General features: G+C 39.0%; 1 protein-coding gene across 1 annotated transcript in view; it reads right to left on the bottom strand.

The window, feature by feature from the left end:
* Positions 1–11849: 11849 nt before the first annotated feature.
* SLCO1A2 (solute carrier organic anion transporter family member 1A2) overlaps positions 11850–22929 on the bottom strand; it is a 19046-nt gene continuing 7966 nt past the window's right edge. The window contains exons 6-15 of the mRNA XM_058853100.1: positions 21706–21852; positions 21309–21407; positions 20647–20880; positions 18791–18955; positions 17741–17936; positions 16693–16858; positions 15943–16127; positions 15294–15358; positions 13472–13589; positions 11850–12572 (exon numbers count right to left, since the gene is read on the bottom strand). Coding sequence (XP_058709083.1) covers positions 12413–12572; positions 13472–13589; positions 15294–15358; positions 15943–16127; positions 16693–16858; positions 17741–17936; positions 18791–18955; positions 20647–20880; positions 21309–21407; positions 21706–21852 — 1535 coding nt within the window. The 3' untranslated portion in view covers positions 11850–12412. The remainder of the gene's footprint in view (positions 12573–13471; positions 13590–15293; positions 15359–15942; positions 16128–16692; positions 16859–17740; positions 17937–18790; positions 18956–20646; positions 20881–21308; positions 21408–21705; positions 21853–22929) is intronic.

Here is a 22929-nt window from a genome sequence, read left to right as displayed (position 1 = left end):
TCTGAGAAGTGGAGCACTTCACCACATGTTTTTTAAACCTTGGATTTCCTTCTTATGGTGATTGCAAAACTTTCCCACAATCACCGATACAAAAGCTGTGCAGAAGAAGGCAGGTCCCTGCTGCTGTCACTGCTTTGGCAGCCTACCTGCCAGCGGTGCCAGCCTCTCCCAGGTGGAACAACTTGTTTCCTTCACTCTTTTTATTTATTTTTTTTTTTCCTCCAATGTCTAAACATTGGAGCTGCACTAAGCACCTCTCAAGGGAACTCCTTACCATCCACTCAACAACCATGCAGTGGGCTCAGCTCAGGCACAAGAGCCCTGAGAGCACAGGCTCAGCTTTTCCAAGCACCTACAGCCTCCCAGCTTTCACCTCTTGGTGCCTTGGAGGAGGGTCTGCAGAGACACCAAGGGATGGCTGAGCTCCTGAAAGGTCATGAACAGCTCAGGGAGAGCTGCCAGATTTTGGGTATGAGCACATATGCAAAGGTTTACATGGAAAGCCTGGATTACCTTCTTTTGTATAAAAATACATTAAGGGATTTGCTAAGGACTAAATTAAATTAATTAAATATATGGAATCCTAACATTTAGTCAGAACTAAAAAACATTATGACAGCTAAAAGAATTTATAAATTTGCTAAGTACATAAATATATGTAAGCTCTCATTGTCACCTGAAGCTTGCAGGTTAACTGCAGACAATCAGTTTATCTGCCATACTTGCACTTGTTATTGGATTTTGCTTGATAGAATTTTACACATTTTACTGTGATTGTTATATATTTATTGACTTATTAAGGGTCTTAATTTAAAGTTTCAATTTTTCTGTTTTACCAGCACGGCTATATGCTCTCTGTATTTGCTCTCAGTGAGGAAATCAAAACACAGCTTATTTCTAGCATTTCATAAGACTATTTGCAACAGAACAAAGTGTTATTTTCTATGATTTTAATGCAATGTTCCTGTATTACTATTTAAATACTGACTTCTTATTTAATTAATTTGGTTTTAATGCAAGGGAACAATGTACATGTTGAAATTCACTTTCTCTTAAAAGAGTTCAGAATATGGGAAATCCATCAAACCTATTCTTCAGATAAATTGATTCTCATTTACATACTTTTACTCATTTAAAGAGTAAAAAGAGTAAAGAACAGTTATCTTTGCCTACTTCTTAATGCCCTAATTATTTTAATTTTTTTGATCTTTAAAAAGCTTAGATTCATTTACCAGAATATCATTAGAAAGAAGGAGATTTTGCATCATCTGACAATGTCAAATTTACACGTACTTCAACCTGAATTTGGACTGCTTTTAACTATTACAATATTGCAAAGTTAGCAGGAAAAAAAAACTTGTGAACATCAGCAATGGGTTCCCTATTTATTCTTGCTGTCAATCTGCAACCAGGTGGAAAAAGTGAAGTATGTTGGAAAGGCCCCTGCAGCTCATTGTCTCTCAGGAGACCAGGCTCTTAAACACAGCTCCCAAGATGAGACACCCACAAGAAATGTATTTTAAAGCTGAATACACACAATTTTATCCATAGAGGACATGGCAGTTCTAATGGTCCATGAGTACAGATGGTGATATCCACTTACAAGGCAGCATCGCGTGGTTTCAGAGCAGATGTGTCCAGATGAGCCACTCAATCAGGTTCACCTCACAGTCAGAGGAAAAAGAAGTATTTCCAAAGGCATGGGTTCTTTGGTCTGTTCTAGATACTTTAGGTAGGAGATGGAATGAACTCCAGATATGACTGTGAAAGGCTAGACAGCCAAGATCAGCTTTTGACAACAAAAAGTCAGGAGAGATGAATCCCACCATGAAAGACTTCAGCACTCCCATAAAAACAGTCTTCTGCAGCTTTTTAAACCCGAGCTCCAGTGCCTGTGACAGCATTTGCCATCGTGCCTTGTCCAAATCTGTTGTGATATGGCAGCTGCTGGCAGGTGGAGAAAAGGGCCCTATAGCAGGGCAGTCCTGGAGAGGCAAGGCACCACTGCCAGATCCTGTCCAGCCCACGGGCACGTGCTGGTGGAGCACAGCATCAGCAGCACACACCAGAGCCTCTCCCCAAGCCACACTGTGGGCTGTTGTGTCAGCCACCAGCCTGACAACTGGCTGTACTGGGAACCTGTTCTGCAAGGCCCATGGCAGCACAGAAACTCAAAAACAGGAGAGCTGGTTACCAGTGAGGAAGTGCTTGTTGTTGCTGCTGAAGTGTTGCTGCTTCTGATGTGACCAGGGCTGGCAGTGATGGGCTGGCAGTGGTGTGTGCTCGGGGGTGGGTGCAAGAGCCCCCAGAAAACGGCCCCAGGAGCAGCTCATGGGAGAAGCTGCCTCCTCCCAGCCTGGCTGTGCAGCACCACCTTCCACATTCCCAAAGCAGGACGTGGTGTCCCTGATGGGATGCACCCGTGTGCGATGAACCGCACCAAAAGGCTGCAAGACGCTCTGCGGCTGGGGACACGTAAGGACACCCAGAGAGAGAGTGCTCAGCCATCTCCTTCCTCCAAGAGGTTATTTTGTGTGGCAGTCACTTAAATTGCAGAATTTTTAGCCCTGGCCTCCTGCCACGCTGGGGTGAAGCAGATGGCAGTTTCCACTCTGGAGCTGCCTCTTGTTCATCTGTGGAGAAAGCTCTGCACGAGGGGGACCCGCTTGTCACCACTTTAGTTTTTAGTTATGCTCAGTTGCACTGATTGGGCTATCCTGCCAAACACAGCCCCAGCCTGCAGCAGCACAATCCCAAGTGCCAAGCTGGCAGTGGGAGACGACGTGGGCTGATGGGGCTGCAAGGGCAAGGCTCAGGGAGCTCGGTCTGCAAGTCACATCATGAGTTTGCTCAGTCACAGAGGGAGGAGGAACATGAATTCTGACAGATTGTACCCTACTGCTGCTGAAACACTGAAGGACAGCATGTGCAAAAGGAGGGGACAAAAACAGTTAATCCTCTGCTTCAATATGAAAAGAGTTCTTAGAGGTATGATTTGTATATAAGTTGTTCGGTCTTTTGCTTGACACCAATTTTTTGCCTCTGGAAAAGTGCACGAGGGTTTGGGGTTGCTAAGCCAAGCAATAATTTGATCTTATTTTATTAATTCCAGCCTCTTTAGGTACCAAACAAAACTCACAAAAGACAAAGATACAAGTGGCAAAAATACTTGCAAAGTGCTCCTCTATGAGAATTTTCTCCAGTAAAACTTAATTTAGTAACTCTTCACAGGCATCATGCAAAATTGATACCATCAAACTCTGCAGTAAGGGAAGTTCCTCCCCAAGGATGGGAACCTACTGAGTACCCTTGTGTGAAAACCTCAAACAATAATAGTAGTAGATGAGAAGTGCTATGATCTCTTCATTGCTATATGTGTGCTTATATGGAAACAACACTATTTAACTTGAAGAAACAGACATTAAAAATTATTCCAACTCATAACACTTCTTAGTAAGCTGTGTCTTTGCATTTACATATAATTTGTCCTTGAATTAATCAGGCTTCTGAAAAAGAAAAGGATCTGAAAAAATTAAGTTTCTGTCAGAATTAATGCAAGACTTCCCATCTGACTCTCCAGCACATGCTGGAACAATGCCTTAATCTGAATAGAGGAATTACTGTTTAGATGCACCCTGGTCTTACAAACAAAACATCACAAGATTTGAACAGCCCAAAGTGGGGATGCTTTCAAAGCTGAAAAGGAGAAGTTTCACTGCCACTGATAACTTTTGGAAAAGGGATGCCCACTTCCATGTGTGCCATTGGAAATCACATATTCCAAGAGCCTTATCTGCAATCTGAACTAAACATGAACCTAATGAACTGATGGAGAAATTTATCTTCTAAAAATCACAGCCCTTTTTTGCTGCAGAAAGTTTGTATCAAAAGAAAGTAAACAAACAAGTCTACAGTGAAATACAACCCAAAGGAAATCACCTTCAAATATGTTATCATTGATGTTTTTCTCAGGCCAAGATCTCTGATGGCCTCTCTAAGCTACAGCTCAGAGTGGGACCTGTCCACTGCCTGTGCCAGCACTGTGGGAATGTAAAATGTGCCAGAACCAGGGTAAAAGGAGCAGGATCACAAAGTGTGGTGCTGCCTTCATGAGCAGAGCAGCAGTGGAGAGAAACCCTCCCCTTGTAAATAGTTAACTCTGGGCACTTCCAGCAGCATTTCTGTGCAAGGAATACACTTTCAATCCTATCTCCCTGTGGATGGTAACCTAAAAGCACAGGACAAATTCCCTGATGCAAAAAGAGTGAAAATCCCCTGGATTCCAGAAAAATTGACCAAAGTCATAGGAAGAACTCTTGTGAGGATTATGATGGGCCTAAACAGCTATGGCTTAACAGAATGATAGATCTTTAAGTGCTAGCCAGCTCTTTTATTCAAAAATACAGTAGTAACAGCTTATTAAATAACTCTCAAAAAGTTTTCATTATGTCCTTGGTGGGAAATGTAGAAGGACCATCTCAATACCAATTTGTTTGTATATTTGGATATTATGAACTTACCTTCACTTTTTTAAAATATGAAGTAATCTTAAAGTACTTTTACATGCAAGACCATCATTACTTATGCAACCTAGAGCTGTTTTTCTACTAAATGTGTTTCAAAACACATTTTTCTACTAAATGTGTTTCAAAAGTCATTAAAGAAAGCTTAAAACTTTGTGTTTTCACTTAAAAAGAGATGGGTGTGGGAAGCTTCAAGGAAAACATTTCCTAAATTATCATCAGATCAGAACTTCCCTTTGCAGTTCCAAAGGCTGCTTTTCTTACTGTCATTTTTTGAAAAAAAAAAAACAAAACCAAAACATTTTAAGTAGAGTTTTGTTTTTCTATAAAACTATGCATTAAGAATTTTTTAAGCATTAGTCTCAGTAATTGGTTTTGAGCAAGCTGGGTTTTTACATGAGAACTATCTATAGCAAACATATTGTGAACTATCATTAACGTTGTGCAGCATAAACTTAGGCAAACATCCCATGAGAATGTCTTTCTTCTACCGAGGAATTTAAACATATCACCCTCTGTGATCTGGAAGAAAAGTCAGAGGTATCACTGATACAGCTCTAATCACTGTTTTGGTGTTCCACTCCAGGAAGAAGCATGGTTCTTTTTCACCCATTTTTCTTTGTTACAGAAGTTCTGTAAAGCAAAATCAGGAGTCCCTGAGAAGAGTTTCTGACACTCAGCTACATAGAACCAATGACAATTCAATTTGCAAAAAACAGTTATTTGCTTTTCGTTTTGTTAATGTCCCAAACTACTGAAAAATCTCAAAGGTAAAAGATTCACACAGCATCAGCATGTTAAAGCAATATACATTACATTATACAGCATTTTACACTATACAAAATACCGTATATGCTAGAAATTATATAGCATTATAGATTATACAAAAGTAAGACATTTTTCAAGGAAGAAAAACAAAATGCCACCAAGAAGCAGTTTTCAGAAAAATAGGATGTTGAGCACGACACAAATTATATGCATTCTTAAGACAAATCATATAGGAAAGGTACAGACTGACTTTAGGGAGATTGGCACTAGTAAATACCTGAAGAATTTAAAACTATAGAAGAGAAGAAATTAATGTTAAATTGGATAAGAAACTCTGTATTAAAATTTAAAAAATTAACACAACAGGGTTCCTGCGATACATTGGGAAAGGTTCCAAAACAGCAAAATTAACAGAGTATAAAACAATCTCCAGAGAAGTAATAAAAGTCATGCCACCTATATTTTAGAATTTGACTTGGCAAGCATCAATAAATATGTGCCAAGAAATAATCTTTTACAGATGGTAAGGACTGTAATTTATTTACAGTACTCAATTTATGAAGTCAAAAGTGTTAAACCAACTCAGTCAGGACCAGAATTAGAGGCCTGGGACACAAAATTGTTCCCATCTGCTCATTACCATCCCTGCCTGCATTCTCCAGCACCCTTTATAAAGGGACAGGAGTTTAAATCCCCTTTGACAGTCCTGGAGCTCCCATTTGCAGCTTGCAGTGCAATTGTTATACCCAAGGCACCAGATGCTTTTTCTCCTGCTGTAGTGTCAATGCCAGGGATGTCAGCCTCAGCACCCTCTGCTTATTGCCCTCCCTTCCCAGAGACCACAGGCAACATCTTTTATCCCAGATAAAATGATCATTTTGCCAGCCCAAAGCTATGGGGGAGCAGTTTTTCTTCACTGTGCATCAAGGAGTTATCAGGATCCCTTTCCATGCAAACACAAGCTTATGGATCCTCTTGGTACCTCCTCCCTTACCTGTTTCCTTTTTTTTTTTGCACTAAAGGCATATTCAGACCAACCTCAATCTTGGTACTCTCTCTTCCTGTCTAGTTTATTTAAAACTATTATTATTGTGAGCTTGTGATTAAAAACATGCAAATGAGCATTGACAGCTCAGCTGTCATTTAGAGCACTCAGGCCTTTGAACTTCACAGAGTAATTCCCTTTCAGTGATCTCTGCACCTGGAAGAGTGAACTGCAGCTCTGCATTGGCTTCTCTCCACTTGGTATCACATACACTGTGAAAAATTCACATATCAGAAAAGGGAGGGGGGGAAGATACCAATTACACCACCCACACTGAATGATTGCCATGGCTCACCCTCAGAACCAGAAGGGTTTCTGTGTGATACGGATTTCTTTGGGATTTATCAGCCTGCAGCACTGAAGGAAAACAGCTCTCCCACACCTACCACTCTTCATGTCTCCAGGTGTTTACTGAAGTCATAATTCTTTTTTTCAACAATACTGCTGTCTGACTCTGTGTGTGTATAATATCAAGTTCATGATGTTCATACAGAAATAGGAGTTGGAGAAATACCAGCTCTACTCTTCTTCACATAGACTTGTCTAATTAACACAGGAAAATCCTATCTTAAGGTCTCTGTGAGGACTGTGTACAGTGAATCCAGCCTCTGCTGCTCAGGCCTTTCTGACCTGAAAACATAACAAGATAAATTAACAGAGGAACTTGGAAACAATGAATACTTTTGTCTTTCCTATATTTGTGCTTAGAAATAACTTCTCTAGCACCCAGGATGGGATTTCAGATGCCAGGCTTCTACAGAAAAGGAATGCAAATGAAAAGGGAAGTCCTTTAGTAGACTGTATCTGTTAAATTGAAATGCTGGAAAATTGATAGAGAGCAAAAAAAAGTTGTCTATGTCTGAAAAAAGTTGTCAGTTAGTGTCTGTGTGCATATACATATACATATACATATATATATATATATATATATATACATACACACACACACATACATATCTGAAAGGAATGTTCCTACAAGATCTTGGTCATGGAGGTAGAACTCACAAAGTAGCAGCAGCAACATTGCAAAATCTACTATCCTATTATACACTCACCAGGAAGAACATTCAGAGTTACAATGGGAGGTAAAAAACTACATCACCACCACCAAAAGCAGAACAAAACAAAATATCAAACAAAACAAAAACAATAACAAAAAAATAAAACCAAACACAAAAAACAAACAAGTCTTGTGCCCTCTTCAGAATTTTTTTTAAATTCTGAAAAATTCTGCAGAAACTTAAGCTTGTTTTACATATAGTTGTGTCTTCATATCAGAAAGTTTTCTTAAGAAGAATGGTGTACCAGCCAGCATGCAGCTGCCTTGAAACAATAGTAACAGCAAAGGTACAGCATGAACTGGCCCACTCTGTTTCTCATTAACCTCAAATGAGAAGTTTGTTTTCTCAAAGCTGGTTTTGGAGCCATTTAAGTGATAACCTCACAAAGCCAGGCAGCTTTTCCACCAACACAGGGGGTCAAGGTTTTTTTAAAAAGCAAAACCTCTGGAATGAGCTCCTTCTTTTAAACCACAATTTCCCACCTGTAATGGGGCTTTCTTCCCTCCAGGTAAGGGCCTTCCTCTTGCTCTGCCCAGGCTGTGAGGATCCAGCAAGCTGCCACCCCTTGTCTTATGTGAGCAAAAGCCCTGAGCACAGCGTGTTTGTGTCCCCTGAGCACCTCTCCTGGAAATTAATAGGCACATCTTGCACTTCTGGCCTGGAGCTACAGAATGGTCTGTTCTAGAAGGGAAGTAAGGTATTGCAGTACCTAATATTTCACCTTCCAAAGGGATCCTCTGTGTTTTGTCCTGTGATTTTAGTCTGCTGTGATTTAAAAAATGTATGCCCTTGATTTCCTGGACAAAGCAAGAGAGAGGCAATTACCAAATAATTTTCTACATTCCCAGAGAAATTCCTAAACAAAGAAAGTTCAAAATCCCAAGCATCATAACTGGGAACACTTCATGCCTTGTTAAGAAAGGAAAAGCCTAACAATTTTGTGTGGAAAAAAAAAAACCCAACAAACAAAACCAGCAGTAGCCAAGAAGTTTTTGCTGGATATATCCAGTTTGTATCACATGATCAGACTTATATAAACTGAAAAATGATTTGGCTTCTTTGCATGCCAAATCTCATCCCAGGTATTCTCAGGGTGTTCCTCTCCACAGCCACAGGTTGAAGTAGTTTCTGGTACCATGGTTTGCTTGGATGAGAAAAGTCTGTAGGGAAGAGTTAGCTGCCAAAACTCCACTTGAGACAGAAAGGTTACAAAAACAGCCCACTGTTCACCACAGATGAAATTACAGAGAAAGAAAGTAAGCTGCCAGTAATACTTACCCAAAATTGTGATGTTCATGAGTTCAGAGGCTACACACGTTAATAATATATATATATATATATAAATATATATTTTTTTTTATATATATAAATATATATATTTTTATATATCTATTGAGGACATGTCTGATTGTGATACGATGCTGGCTTTGTGCTTGTGAAATATATTTATATATATGTGTGTGTGTAAATGTATGTATGTATATATATGTGTATATATATGTGTATATATATGTGTATATATATAAATATATCTAAATATATCTAAATATAAATATAAATATAAATATATATATATAAATATAAATATATATATATATATGTATATATATATGTATATATATATGTATTTCACAAGCACAATCAGACATGACCTCAACCAAATTACAGTGTAAGGATGCAGCTTTGGTCATCACACCTCCCTTCTGTCCACTAATTAAAATCAGCTTGTCAGGTAACATATTTTCCTCCCAAAAAAGTAATTTTCTCTCAAGAGAAAAAAAAAAAAAACAACATGATCATAGGTTGGGCTATATGCATAATCAGAAATGTTTATCACATGCATCAAGAATAGGTTTCAATACTTAAAAGTTGTAAGCAGCAGGGCGACAATGAAGGCTAGACAGAGACAAGATTTTTTAGAATACAGGTAAGACTGTAAAATAATGAGAGACTTGGCAGTTAAGTAGCTGATTAAATTAAAATACAGAGAAAATAGTGAAAAAAAAAACCACATAGCCTGCTCATGCACAGAGATGTGCATTTTACAAAGAACTGACATTTTTCAGTGAGCCTGAAGACTAATTATTTCTTTGAAAATGATGGCTCAACAGCTAATCACAGTCCAAAAAAACCCCCAATGGAACACTAAAGATCATTAAAAAAAACCTTGAGTACAAAATACTAGATAAATACATGTCAAAAATGCCAGATAAACACTTGTGTCCACATTTTGTGTATCATTGCCTTTAAAATAAGATAATCCATTGTCTGAAAAACTTCAAGTGTTTTTTTTTTCAGTTTTTGATAGTACCCACATCCAGGCACCAGCACCTGGCCTTCCACTTGGTAGGCTTAAGGAACAAAATTCATCTCTTGGGCACTTTTCACTGGGTTGAAACTTCAGTGACAGAGACATGAGGTTGGTTGTACTGTGAAAGCCATCTGCTGGGTTCTCAGGCACTCAGAAAATAAACCTACTACCCATTTCTATAATTTAATATTGAACTTTATCAGCTGTTTATATGCTGTTGCTTTATAAACTTCACAGCACTGTTACTCCTGCTGCCATTATTCCCATTTGTGGCTTGGGCTTACCCACAGGGCTGACACAGGTCTTGGTGCTTGAAACATCAGACCAGGACCAGACCAAACATTCAAGCACAATGAATGCCCTCTGAATACTTTCTGTACCCCATCTCTGTTCAAATGGGGGTCACAACAGGGTCAGTTTGGGGTTCACTCATGCCCAGTGTCACCTCTTTAAACAATAAACACCAATAAGGCCACTCATTTTTAAGCACATATTTAAACGGTTTGCTGAATCAAGGTCAGCATGTTAAAACTTGAAGGAATCCACTCCAAAAGCTTGACTTTACATTTGAAGGACTAGCTTTAAGAGTAATTTCCTAATCTCCCATCCCAATCCTACAAGTGTCATATCCTAGGAGTGGCACATCATACAGGATTTTACAAGGATCACCTTGGCACAGCCCACACTCTCTGTTTCCTGGTTTTGCTCTGGAGAAGCAATGTTCCCACCACAGGTTTATGCCCAGAAGCTTCTCTAAGGAGACATCACCCATCCAGGACTGCCTACCTGGATACACAGCCTGGGCAGCAAAGCCCCTGGGAACGTGTCCTTTTTCACTGCAACATTCTCAGGCAGATGAACCAGAACAATTAAACACATTAATGCATCTACTGAAATGCTAAATTTAAGACTTGGAAACATTCCTGCTGAAATGCTAATTTTAAAACTTGGAAATGTTCCTATCTGCTTCCTTCCACTTCAAAACACAGTGAGTTAACTAGGTCTGACCCTTTGGCAGTGCTCCATTTAAGTGGCACAGATTTGCCTACTTAACAAAGCCCTTTTGTTTCCTACAGCTGTGAAATTCTGGTGCTCTGTAACTTCATGTTTCCCAGGTTACCTTGGCACCAAGCTGTGACTAAATGTCTGCAAAGGATTTTTAACTCCAGCCTTGGAGGAATATAACCACAAAGAAGAATGATGGCTTTCAGTGAGTGTCCCATGCTAGCAAGAACAATGCTCAAAATCAGCTTCAAATGTCCACAAAGCTTCTGGGATAGCTGTGGTTTAATAGGGAGCTGCATTCTCTGTTCTACTCTGCTCCTGGCTGCATCATGTTTGTCTTTATTCTATTCCCCTTCCTCATCTTATATCTGTTCAGCTCTATCATCCAATACAAAGGGAAACAGGGGATATGACAGATCTTTTTGAAAATAATTCATTTTAAGGATCACTTGTATTTGACAAAACTCTAAATTCCATACCTGATTTCCTGCTCTGTGGAAGGAAATGGATATTTTCTCACTGATTCCACAAGGACAGGAAGCAATTCCAAGCACACACACACAGGATGTGAATAAGACAACTTAAAATAATCACATTGTAACTGAATTAATGAACAACTGTGGCAAAATATCCTTCCCACTTTTTGGTGGCTGCAGAAGGTGCCAGGCAGTTTAAATGGGAGCAGGTCTGTGTCATATATAATAAATAAATAGGAAATATTTTCAGGTGCTGGAGCACAGGTCTGTGGTAATTCCACAAACTCCCTCCATGTCTAATGCAGAAGGGAATAATAACCAGGACCTGTAATACAAAGCCTGGAGAAGTTACTGCATGCACACTGGCAGATAGACCCAAGGGTCCTCTGCACTAGGGCCAAACATGAGGCACAGCCAAATTAGATGCTAAACATGGATGCATTAAACCACAGAAACACCTTGTATGACTTATACCAACAGGGTTTTCTATTTTTTTTTTCACCTGAGGCATTTAGGGTTTGTTTTTTTTTCTCCTAAGATATTTAAGACATCATTAAGGCAGCAGGTAACTGAAGTAATGAATGCTGATGATCTTTCCTTGTCCGTGTTCTATGCAAATCTTAAAATATCACCATAACACAGCATTTTTTAAAAATGTAATTTTTAAATTTATTATTGTTACCAGAACACCAGACCATGTCATAAACCAGGTTTCCAATATATTGACCACGCACACTATGCAGAATAACAAACAATCCCTGCCTGAGTGGACTAATAATGTCATTAAATAAATTTATGGAAAACTGGGGCCTGAAGAAGCCACAAATGCTGTCTACAGCCAATGAGAGAGACTCTGACAGAAACCATGTGAGAAATCCAAGATGAAATCTGGCATCACTTGGAGTCAAATGCAGAATTCTCTCTCTTTTAAGTGAAACAGGACTGAACATATATGTTTCTGCTTCATAGCCCTTTCCTCAGACAAATCAAAACTGGCATTTCATAAGTTTTCTTATTTTAAGTCCTTGTTCTTTTGCACCAAACATATTTTTCCCATGCCTCGTGTTTACAAACTGATACTTTTATAATGTAAGTTGGATACAACTATGTGTAATTCTATTCTCTGTCCAAGTGTTCATTAGTTAAAGTACAAAATTTTTCACAAGGATATATCCAATATTTACACTGCAATGTTTTTTCCCAACATGTCCTTCTGTGAAATGCTATTTCACTGCTTCTTGTTCTTTATCCTGCATTTCTATTGGGGCATTTATTAAGACTGGCTTTTCAGATTTCAGTTTCTTCTTTAAAATCAGGAGAATTAGTGTACTTGGGATGAAGGACACTCCACGTAATACTGCTGGCAGGCCAAGATACAGCCACCTGAAATAAATAATGAGTTTCATTAAACGTATGCATTTATAAAAACAGTGCAAAACTATTCAGCAAACATTTTTTGAAGTGTACACAGCCACTCTAAAACTTGTGCCCTGATGCTTTTGGATCTCACAGAAGATGAGAATGTGAGAACAGAGAATATGTCAGTCAGCAAAATGGCCTTTTACATCTCCCAATTTCAGGCAAACGACTTAGCCAGTGAAGTCAGGCACCTGGTACTCTTATGGCTTTATCTATAGGGAAAAGAGAGAGTCCTGAAAAGGCTCAGACTACATGGTTAAAATTTCTTAGTATTCATAAGAATATTCTTCAAAATCAACCTCAACACAGTATTACAAGGAATTAGTATGAGGCCCTAAGTTCAACAAGATTTTTCTTTAAAAATCCCACAACGATCCTTGAAGGACTACAAAAATATGGCATAATCTGAAAAAAAATGACATATACACTATTCTGGGCCAATTTCCAACTTGAGTAAATGTATCTTCTCTATAAAATTCTTCTCTTTTTTAATTCAAACCATTTAATTAATGGTTTCAACCATTTTCTGTTCAAAGATATTGCAGTCACCTATTAAACCTTTTTCCCACATGAGGTAACTGCTTTTCAGTATTTTCATCATAATTCAGTGTTTTTAAGGCCTGTTCTCATTAAAGGTTATTAGTGAATATTATGGCACCTGAACATTTCTGTTCAAAGGTTTTTCCAATGTCTGTGTCAAAGGTTGCACTTGACAAATAAAGACAATGCCAAAGAAAATCGTGTGACATCTCTAGCACAGGAGCAGTTTGTCTACTAGGAAGACATGAAGTGGATAAAATTGCATCTCTATGCATGCTATAATAGAGTAAGAAGGAGAAATTAAAAGAAAGTAAAAAATATACCTGTATGTGACAATGTCATACATCCTACATGCTCCTTCTCCACCACAAGTCATAGTACCCCACTTCAAGCAAGTGGTATCTATCAAAGCTCCAAAATAAATGGGAGATGGAATTCCAGCTAAAAAGAATATTAACAACATTCCTGAGAATAGCAATTTTCTTCTGGTTATCAGATACCCCACAGAGCCTATGCTGTTTGTCACCTACTCCATCAGTACTGTCCTCTTGCAGCATGAACCTTATTCTCTGTATATCTTGTGCTCCTTCCTTACCCACCTACCCTCAACTAAAGATTTTCTTCCCTGCTGCCTGTTAAACCATACCCACATACTACAGTATGAACTGTGTTTCCTATTCAGAACTCAACGTTTTCTCTCATCAAAGAGAGTCAATGCTGTCTTAAATAAACATTAACAATAAGCAAGAGTGAAGGAATGCCAAATGGCTTTCCAGTGAGCAGCAGATGTAGCGCCGTGCCCTGGTTTCTGCTGGAATACAGTTAATCTTTTTCTTAGCAGGTGGTACAGTGCTGTGGTTTGGATTTAATATGAGAATTATGTTGATAACACACTAATGTTTTAGTAGCTGCTAAGGAGATTTATGTGTCTCATGCTCTGTTAGTGAGGAGCTGCACAGGAAGCCAGGGGGGAGGATGGCCAGGACAGCTGACCCAAACTGGCCAAAGGGAAATTCCATAACCTGGAATGTCAAGCTTAGTACATAGAGTGAAGAGAAGTGGAAGGGAGAGATTGGCTGCTGCTCAGAGATGGGATGAGTATTAGTCAACAGATCACAAACAATTTTATTCTGTATAACTTTTTTTTTTTAATTCCTCTATTTTTCCTATTATTATTATTATATTTTACTTTATTTCCATTACGAAACTGTTCTTAACCTGTATGTTCTACCTTTTTTGCAACTCTCCTCCTTATTCCATGTGGGAGGATAATTAAATGGACGCATGTGGAGGCCCAAGGGCATATGACTAAAATCACCATACCCCCATCCTGGAAAGGAGGCAACAAATAACACCTCCTGAGGCTGGGGTCAGGGAAGGCCCCTGTCCCACAGATCAGCACAGTCATATGCCAATGTATTGTTAACTTTGTTCCTCCATTGGTTTATCAAGTTTATGTCACCCCTGTTCCGCCCCTCTTTACCCTATATGGATCTTCCCTAGAATGTTCTTCCTTCCCTCAATCCCCATTGGCCCCAGTTTGCTGCAATCCTCCACCCCTGTTTTCCAATTGGTTGTTCCTGTCCCTAACCCCGCCTCTGCACCACTTTCACCCATTTCTATTGGACCCTGACTGTCTGACCCACCCCCTCTTACCCTTATGTAATCCTGGACCCTCCACCCAGTGTTGTCTTTTGTCCCTGGACTCCTTTGGTGAATGTCCTCAATAAACCCCGTCAGAACTCCTTACAAAAGACCCTTCCTGACTCTCTTTGCCAAAAGCTGCCCATGGTGTGTGTTTGAACTCTGACTGCTCGCGTACCTGCCCAAACGCCTTCACCTGGAGGCATTTTTGGGAAGGCAGCAGCTTTTACCATCCACCCACAGTGCTACAGATGCAGGAGATTAACTTGGGGTTGAACCAAGATACCAGCCTATCACCTGGTATGAATAAAAAGCAAACTGCAAGCAGTTCTACTTTGCCATGCTGCTGAGAGCTGGAAAAATAAATCCTAAATGCTTCTATTCAAAAGCACTCCAAAGAAGCAATGACTCCTGCCCCGTGCCCATAGCCCTGATGTGATTTTTCTCTAACTCTAGGTCAGCCCTAACTGTTCTTCTGAAGAGTGTTGGGTATTTTCTTACCAAATACTCGTGAAGCCAGCCCATGGATACCCACTCCAAATGACTTCTCTTCAGGCTTCAGAGACCTGTATGATAATCACATGGTATGTTTACTCATAGAGGTGACATTAATTAGAGGTGCTTAACTCTTTTTTTAAAATCAAGTTCTTCATCACATTAGGCCCGAACCATTCTAATAAGAGCATTGGCTGAGAGAGTTGATTTTGCTCATTAGGTGATGTTTGCTGAAAAGTTCCTTGTCTAGGACTGACAAATCACAAAAGGAAAAGCTACTGTCAAGGTATCATCTGAGGCCAAAACAAAGTGCAGGGTAGTTGTGCCTTAACAATATGTTCCTTTGATTGGTAAACACACAGGTATCACACACCACTCAATATCCCAATGCCCTGACTCAGTGGTCCTGCATTCATTCAGGATAAAGCTATATTTATTTATATTTATATATAAAGGATATATTCTGATAGTCAGAAGCAACACCAGGTTACAGAGGTGACATGACACTAAACCACAACAGGACAGAAATAACATAATATTTTTCTGCTCTTCCTCCTTCTATATGCAAAATAAACAAGTTTTAATTCCCCAGAGAATTAAAACTTCAGAATAAAAAGTCCAATAGATTTCTTAAGAAAAGGACATTTTACTGTACCTTATTAAGACCATGTATCCAGGCATGGCTGCTAAGGAAAAAATGAAGCTGCAGACTAATGACAATATTAAAAAATAATGGAGCATCTTGTCACAGTTTCCGTGTCCATCACACTGGCCCAGAGTTGCAGAGATGTTTTGAGATGAAAACCCTGAGGCTGCAACACAGGTGCAGTTTTCAAATACCTGTCAAAAGAGTATTTTAATCACACAGTTTGTCCGAACTCACACTCTGAGTGGCAAACCCACACTGTTGGCACCCATCTCACTGTCTCCTGTACCTGAGCTTGTTACTCATGAGCAGCACTGCACTGTGCCCCTCTCCCAGCTGCCAGGCACAGGTCCAGCCATCCCCTGTATTTGGGCATAAAAGTTCTATAATACCTGGTTACTTGTTTAAATCTACAGGGTAAAATAAATTATTAAGTCCATGCTACAGACTTTTAGTTTGGCTGAAATGTTCTTGGGCACTCAAGTTTCCAATTGGCAACACCTTCAGGATAATTTCTCACTTCGTGTTAAGCATTTAAGACTCCTTTAGCCCTTAATAGAGAACTATTCTTCTTCATTTTATTTTTTAATGTAAATTTAAACTAATTTTCCTAACTTCTGGTGCTACTCAATGAACTTGTTCAAATCTTTCACCTTATATATTCAATTAAATGCACATGCTTGGATATCCCCCACCCTGTGTTGGTATTTCTCACCTACTATATTTCATAGTTAAAGTACAATGAAATTCACACTTTACCACACTTCTTCCAGTTCCTCTTGAGGATTTGCACCCAGCAAGACAAGGTGACACATAAGTGATTCCATTGTTCCCACAAACAGGGTCCCATATTTTGAGTGGGCAATCACAATCCACGTTGCAGCCAGCCAGTAGAGTATTTTCTGCATATGAAATTTGCTCTATTCTAAAACACATTTAGAAGACAAATAAATGTTCCAGTAATGAGATACCCGCAGTAGCCCTTTGCAATGCTTAAGATTCTACTCTAGCTCAAGTGTTGAATCAGGACCCAGTCCTACATGCTTCTACCTTGAAGTCATGCCTTTCTATCTTTCTATAGGGCACTAAATTTTATTGTATTAAATTAATATTTTAAATAATTAAATTTAAATAAATATTTTTTTTAATTATTAAAAATATTATGCATGCCCTACAGCATTTTTCTCATTTATGGAATTTATGTTCTTGATTGTCCATAAGTGCTGCATCTACACCTCCATGTCCATTTTACAGACACACGACACAACCTGGTCTAGTGGAAGGTGTCCCTGCCCATAGCAGAGAGGTTGGAAATAGAGGATCTTTAAGATCCCTTCCAACCTAAACCATTCTATGAATCCCAATCCTGCAGTGATCAGTGGCAGGCTCCAAATCAACAAGCTGCAGATAAAAGTTTCTCTGATAACTTGATAGTAATCAAATTTGAGTAAACCGGTGTAAAATCAAGAAGGGGATTTTTTCCTCTCTTTTTCTGAAACTGAACTCATGTATGCCTGATTTGACCAACAACTTTTATTTTCACCTGCAGTTACATGAGTTTACTAATTGTATTAGTAAAAGAATTAATATGGACATGCAATTGCATGAGTCTTGATGTAGATACGTATTTTTACTACTCTTTTATTGTTTGAAACTGGGCTATCAGTATCAGACCTACAGTCTCATGCAAGCAAAAAGCCTTGAGAATTTAGAATAGGGAACTGAAACGGAGCTCCTGGCTGATTCTTGACAAGGAAAGTCCTTCTGGTGTCTTAAGACAAGTCCTCTTGAGTCCCAAAGAACGTACCCTTGATAGGAAACTGTTAGACCAGCAACTGGTGAGGTATCACAGACAGTCCAGTAGGCAGCAAAGTAGAGGAGGTATTCCAGTAAGGATACCCAAAATGCTATGTTGGCAGCCTGGTAGATACTTATCTTGAACTTCTTCATGAATAAGCCGCCGGAAAAATACCCAACACATAGAACTGGTAAGTTGTAAACACCTATTCAAACGAGCAAAACTTCCATGTTAAAATAAAGGAGACCATCAAAGCTACTCTACTATAAGGTAACTAGAGGAGTAGCTACTATAGCTGCTGTAAGGGAAGGTTGTAACTGGCAAAGAGTCAGAGTGCCTGTGACTGAATAATTTAACTACCATCAGAAATGGGTCTCTGCTAATTTCCTTTCACACCCAAAACCTCTGCCGGTGTCAACAGCCAGTGAGAACTGCCTGGGGAGTGAGCTACAGGGTAGGATTAAAATTGTTAATTGGAAAATCGCAATCTAGAGTTGCTCTCTAGATCCAACTCAAAAAAAAAAAAGAAAAAAAAATTAAAAAAAATTATATGATTTCAATCCAGCTTCTCCAGTTGACTGAGAAACTCAGCAGAAAGATAAGCTGCTGCACATCTTAATTGAGACACATCTTAATGCACTCTGGGCATGACAAAAACGAGGAACAAACTTTCAGTTTTGACATGAGATTCCTGAATGTGCTCTCACACTTCTTTGCTGATTGATATTTAAAAAGAATCAAATTCCTACTGAAAGACATGTTCGAAGTGGTTTTTCACAAACATCACATGGCTTAGTTTCATATCAGCTTAATTTTCTGAGCTGATTCAAAAGATGGGAATGTGATTATAAAATTCTGCACAAAAAAAATTAGATGTTTAGCAGAAAATGAATTGATGTTTAGAAATGCTTTGTAATGGGATGTCAGTCACCCTAAGCATTTAACCTTAGTATGTTTATGTAAATACACATGAACTTATGTATATATGTAAAAATATAGATAATTTGAATAGTGACATCACTAATTGATAGAAGAGAGCAAAGCAAAATGCAAACATACCAATTAAAAATATGGCATCTGATGCAGACTTTCCAAACTGCTGTTCCAGATATTTGGGCATGAAGGATATCATGCCATCAAAGGCACTGAACTGTAACACAGTTATGCATATAAATAACATGTACACAGGGTTGTGAAACAGAGCCTTGAGGAAGGGGATGAAATCTGGAATGAAATAATGCCATGAGTTAGTGGGATGTTTTATGAAAACAGCGTGGCTGTGGGGGAAAGAGGGGAACAGAAATGGTCCTCAATTGGATCAGGCTAAGTCTTGTGCTTTGCCAGACACCACAGGCCAAAGATTACTTAATTAGCCCAGAGTACTCTAAAATGTCTCCTCTACCCAGAGATACCCTCACACACACACCTGCACAAGAGTGCAGCTGTTGCTTATAAAAAATAATAAATCACAGCAGCAGCAGCTACTGCTGCATCTTTCCTCCCTTTTCTGTCATCTCATGCCCCCAGAGCATTCAGCAGAATCCCTGTCCTGCAATGGCATCCAAAGGGGTGCAAATGCACTATAGGGCTGTGACAAGCTGCCCCCAGAGACTTGAATGCTGATTTTGGGGTTTGCTGCTGGGGCAGAAGAGGCCTCAAGAGAGCTGTGACCACAGTTGTTCCTGCCATCCTCTCAAAATCTCTATCAGCCAGTTTTCATCCAAGTAAGCATCTGAGAAACTGATTTACACACAGGTCTTTTCTCTGCGTAATGCCCATTAAGTCAGGATTTGAAGCATAAAAAAACCCCACAATTCCCCTTTGTCTAATGTTCTCTGTTAATCAATGTGCTGAACTATTGTCAAGAAACTCTGCAGATAAATTTCAGAATCTACAAAACAATGACTGGGCCTCACTGAAAGTGGGCACCACTTAGAATGGGTGTGTATCTTTCAGAGGTAAGCAAGTACCTTTTTAGAAGATCTGTATGCAAATCTTTCAAAAATTAGACAAATATTAGAAACACTATAAATAGGCTGCATTATTTACAGATGCAGTGACATTTTTAATGAGAGCTTCTTAAGGAAATTTTATTGTTATTAAGTTTTCAGGACCCAGCTGGAAACAGCACAGAGAGGGAGCTGCCACATGGCACTTACTTTCTGAATATGAAAGTCCTGTCAGACAGGATCAGAAGACTACTCTGAAGATCATAGCCTTTGACATAGTTTATTCAGTTAAATTTCTAACCAGGAAATGTAGGAAGGATGTTTCTTTCAAATAAGGAAAGGAAAAAATAACCTCCTACAGATCCACAGATTTGAAAGACCACGGATGTGAAAAATGCCAACGGTAACATGAATAACATGGGTGGAATACATCTTTGTTCAACAGTGATTAAATGTTTATGAGGCACTTAAACACCTGTCAATTCCCCTTTTAGGGCTTTCAGTTGGACTCAAGAAATGCACAAGATTTATGTTGGGTTTCTGCTTTTCTGCACAGTGAATGTGGGGTACAAGCAACCACTATCTGCAGCTCATCCACTGATGAGCTATACTCACATATATATACATATAATACACAGCTCACTGAGCTGTAATATTCCTCACCAGATTTCAGTGCTTTAACCCTCTCATGGGAAGCAAATACCTACATACACCTGAAATGCAGGAGGGGAAAAGGAAGGAGTCCAGATCCTAGATGTATGGAATCGGATTTCTTCCTCTGCAAGGAGCCATTCTAAATTCCTGTACAAATCCTTTGAACTACAGAGGCATCAAAACAGAGTAGGCATTGCATATCTTGGACCCATCTTTAATTACACCAGTACACAGAGTTCACACCTTAGGGCTAAAGTAAGAACCACAAATTCTTACTAAAGTAAGAAGGAAATAAAATAAAATATAACTTGCCTTTAGCGATTTCATACATGGTCTGTTTGGTTTCATTTCTATCATTTTCTTGCAGTGGTGCTACACTTTTTTCACTTGTCTCTTCAGGTTCATTGCTTTCACCTTCCTTCACAAGTGACTTGGGCAAAAACCAAAATGGTATTCCCACGAGAAGATTCAGCAGTGCACAAATCAAAATGCCCAGCCACCATGCTCCAACCCAGCGGGCATCAGTAGCTGTTATAGTTATCTCATCTATAATAAAACACAAAAAAAGACATTTTGGATCACTTCAGAAACATTCTTTGCTGTCGTTTTGTGCTTTCCTAGTCACCTCTGACATTAAAGCATTTTAGTGTATCTTAAAATGAGGCTCATGAAGGAGAATATTCTCCAGACTTCTTTGCTAATGCTGCTAATGTTCTGGCAAATTTTGGTGGCTTGTATTAAATTAATTCTAGTCCTTTCCTCTGTTAAGCCAGATGACACAATTTTTCATCAAATAATTTATAAGCAGATTGATTTGTGTATATATGAATTGAATATTATATGCAGATCTTCCATTCTGAAAGAAACACCAACAAACTCGGGTAGGATTAACATATATTAACAAGGAGAAATCTTTAAGTTCTGAAAAATGCACCAACTATAGACTTAAAAACAAGGTTTTATGTGTTCATTACCTGCACCTACTGATCCAATGTCAACAAACAGCTCTGCACAGAATGAAGCCAACAGTAAACCAAGGAAAGGGCCAATTACAGTTGCTGTATGTAGACATGCTAGAATAGGAAAAACAGAAAACATTATAAATTAGAACCCAGACATAATTATCTTCTTGGAATTCTTACAAATGTTTAGCACAGCTGTACTGGAAAAGCATTTGCACCTAAAAATGGAATTCCAACAAGTTTCTCTTTGGTTAGATTACAAGTTCTACAATATTATTATTTTGATAAGGCAGTATTTGCTGTTTTCTGTCATTCTTGATTGGACTGAAGGGCATCATGATAATCCATGCTTTTGTTTATGTCTGTTTGTGTTTGGAAGAGGGGAAATACCACAACAGAATAGATTTACCCAGGTAGAAAGGTGAATTCTCTGCTTTGGCAAAATCCTCCAAATAAGAAATGCCTAAAGGCATGATGGGAGTTTCACCCATTCCTCGCACAATGTTTCCAACCATCACAAATATCCACAGCAAGGACCCAGGCTCCTTTTCACATTCTGTGGATTAAAAAAAAAAAAGGTCAAAATGAATGTTTTAGTCCCAAATGTTAATGAAAATCTAGAGACAAAGAATTGACCAATAGCTTAAGCTTTGGTGGGTAGGCCTGTCCTATATAAAAAAAAAAAAAAAAATAACTGGTCACAATACTTTTTTACTTCCTTTCTCTCCTTGAAGTGGGATCTTGATCTCATAGTCTGCTTCAGATTCCACTGTTCTCTCCCACTTGGTCGTGCTGAGATTTCTCAGTGCAAATTCATTGACAAATAAAAACCAGCTTTGTTTGCAGCAGCTGCTGCCTCTCTGAGTGAAAGCATCACTGACCACAGATGGAACCCAGATCTCCTGTTTCCATGTCAGGCTGCTGTCAGCAAACACAGGTGAAGCAATCCATGTGCAGGTGTGGTCAAATGGACTCACATATATGAACATCACAGCCTTGCTTGTCCATAGACCAATGGAGAAACAATCCTTTTAACCAAGTGTATTTATAGTCTTGAGGATCTGTGGGTTCATTACCACATTTAATAATTTAATAGTTTATTAATTAATTAATAAATTATAATAATAACTTATTAATAATTGGGTAATTACCAGAAGATTACACAGGAGGTAATCTGATCCATCCTACTGAGCATGAGTGTCCTTACAAGGGACATGCTCTGCAAGAGCTCTGTAGTCTCCTTTACCCAACTATCGAGGGAGTTTAATAGGATGGTTCAGACTGAATGCTTCCCTCTGAGGTAGGGAGATTAATCCCACCCTCAGCATGAGAAATTTGTGTGTTTTCATTAAATGGTTTCCTCTGAGCCCTTTGGCTCATCCCATTACATGCACGTTTGCTAGTGCACGTACATGTTTCAGTCTCACAGATAAGTTTTAGCTAGTTTAAACTCCTTTCTCTAAAGGGAAGTGAGATCTATATTTTAGTTCTGGCTGTTTCTCATTCTTGTATTTCCTGTGTGGTACAATATAAAAACATCCTTATGCCTCTTACCCATTGCTGAAATATGCTTCCCACTTCCTCATGGTATCACAGGATTTCAAGTCAAACAGAGGAACATTGGTGAGAGCAA

This window comes from Poecile atricapillus, chromosome 18 (genome assembly GCF_030490865.1).
Source record: "Poecile atricapillus isolate bPoeAtr1 chromosome 18, bPoeAtr1.hap1, whole genome shotgun sequence".
NCBI lineage: Eukaryota > Metazoa > Chordata > Aves > Passeriformes > Paridae > Poecile > Poecile atricapillus.
This window is presented reverse-complemented; position numbering and strand designations above follow the sequence as displayed.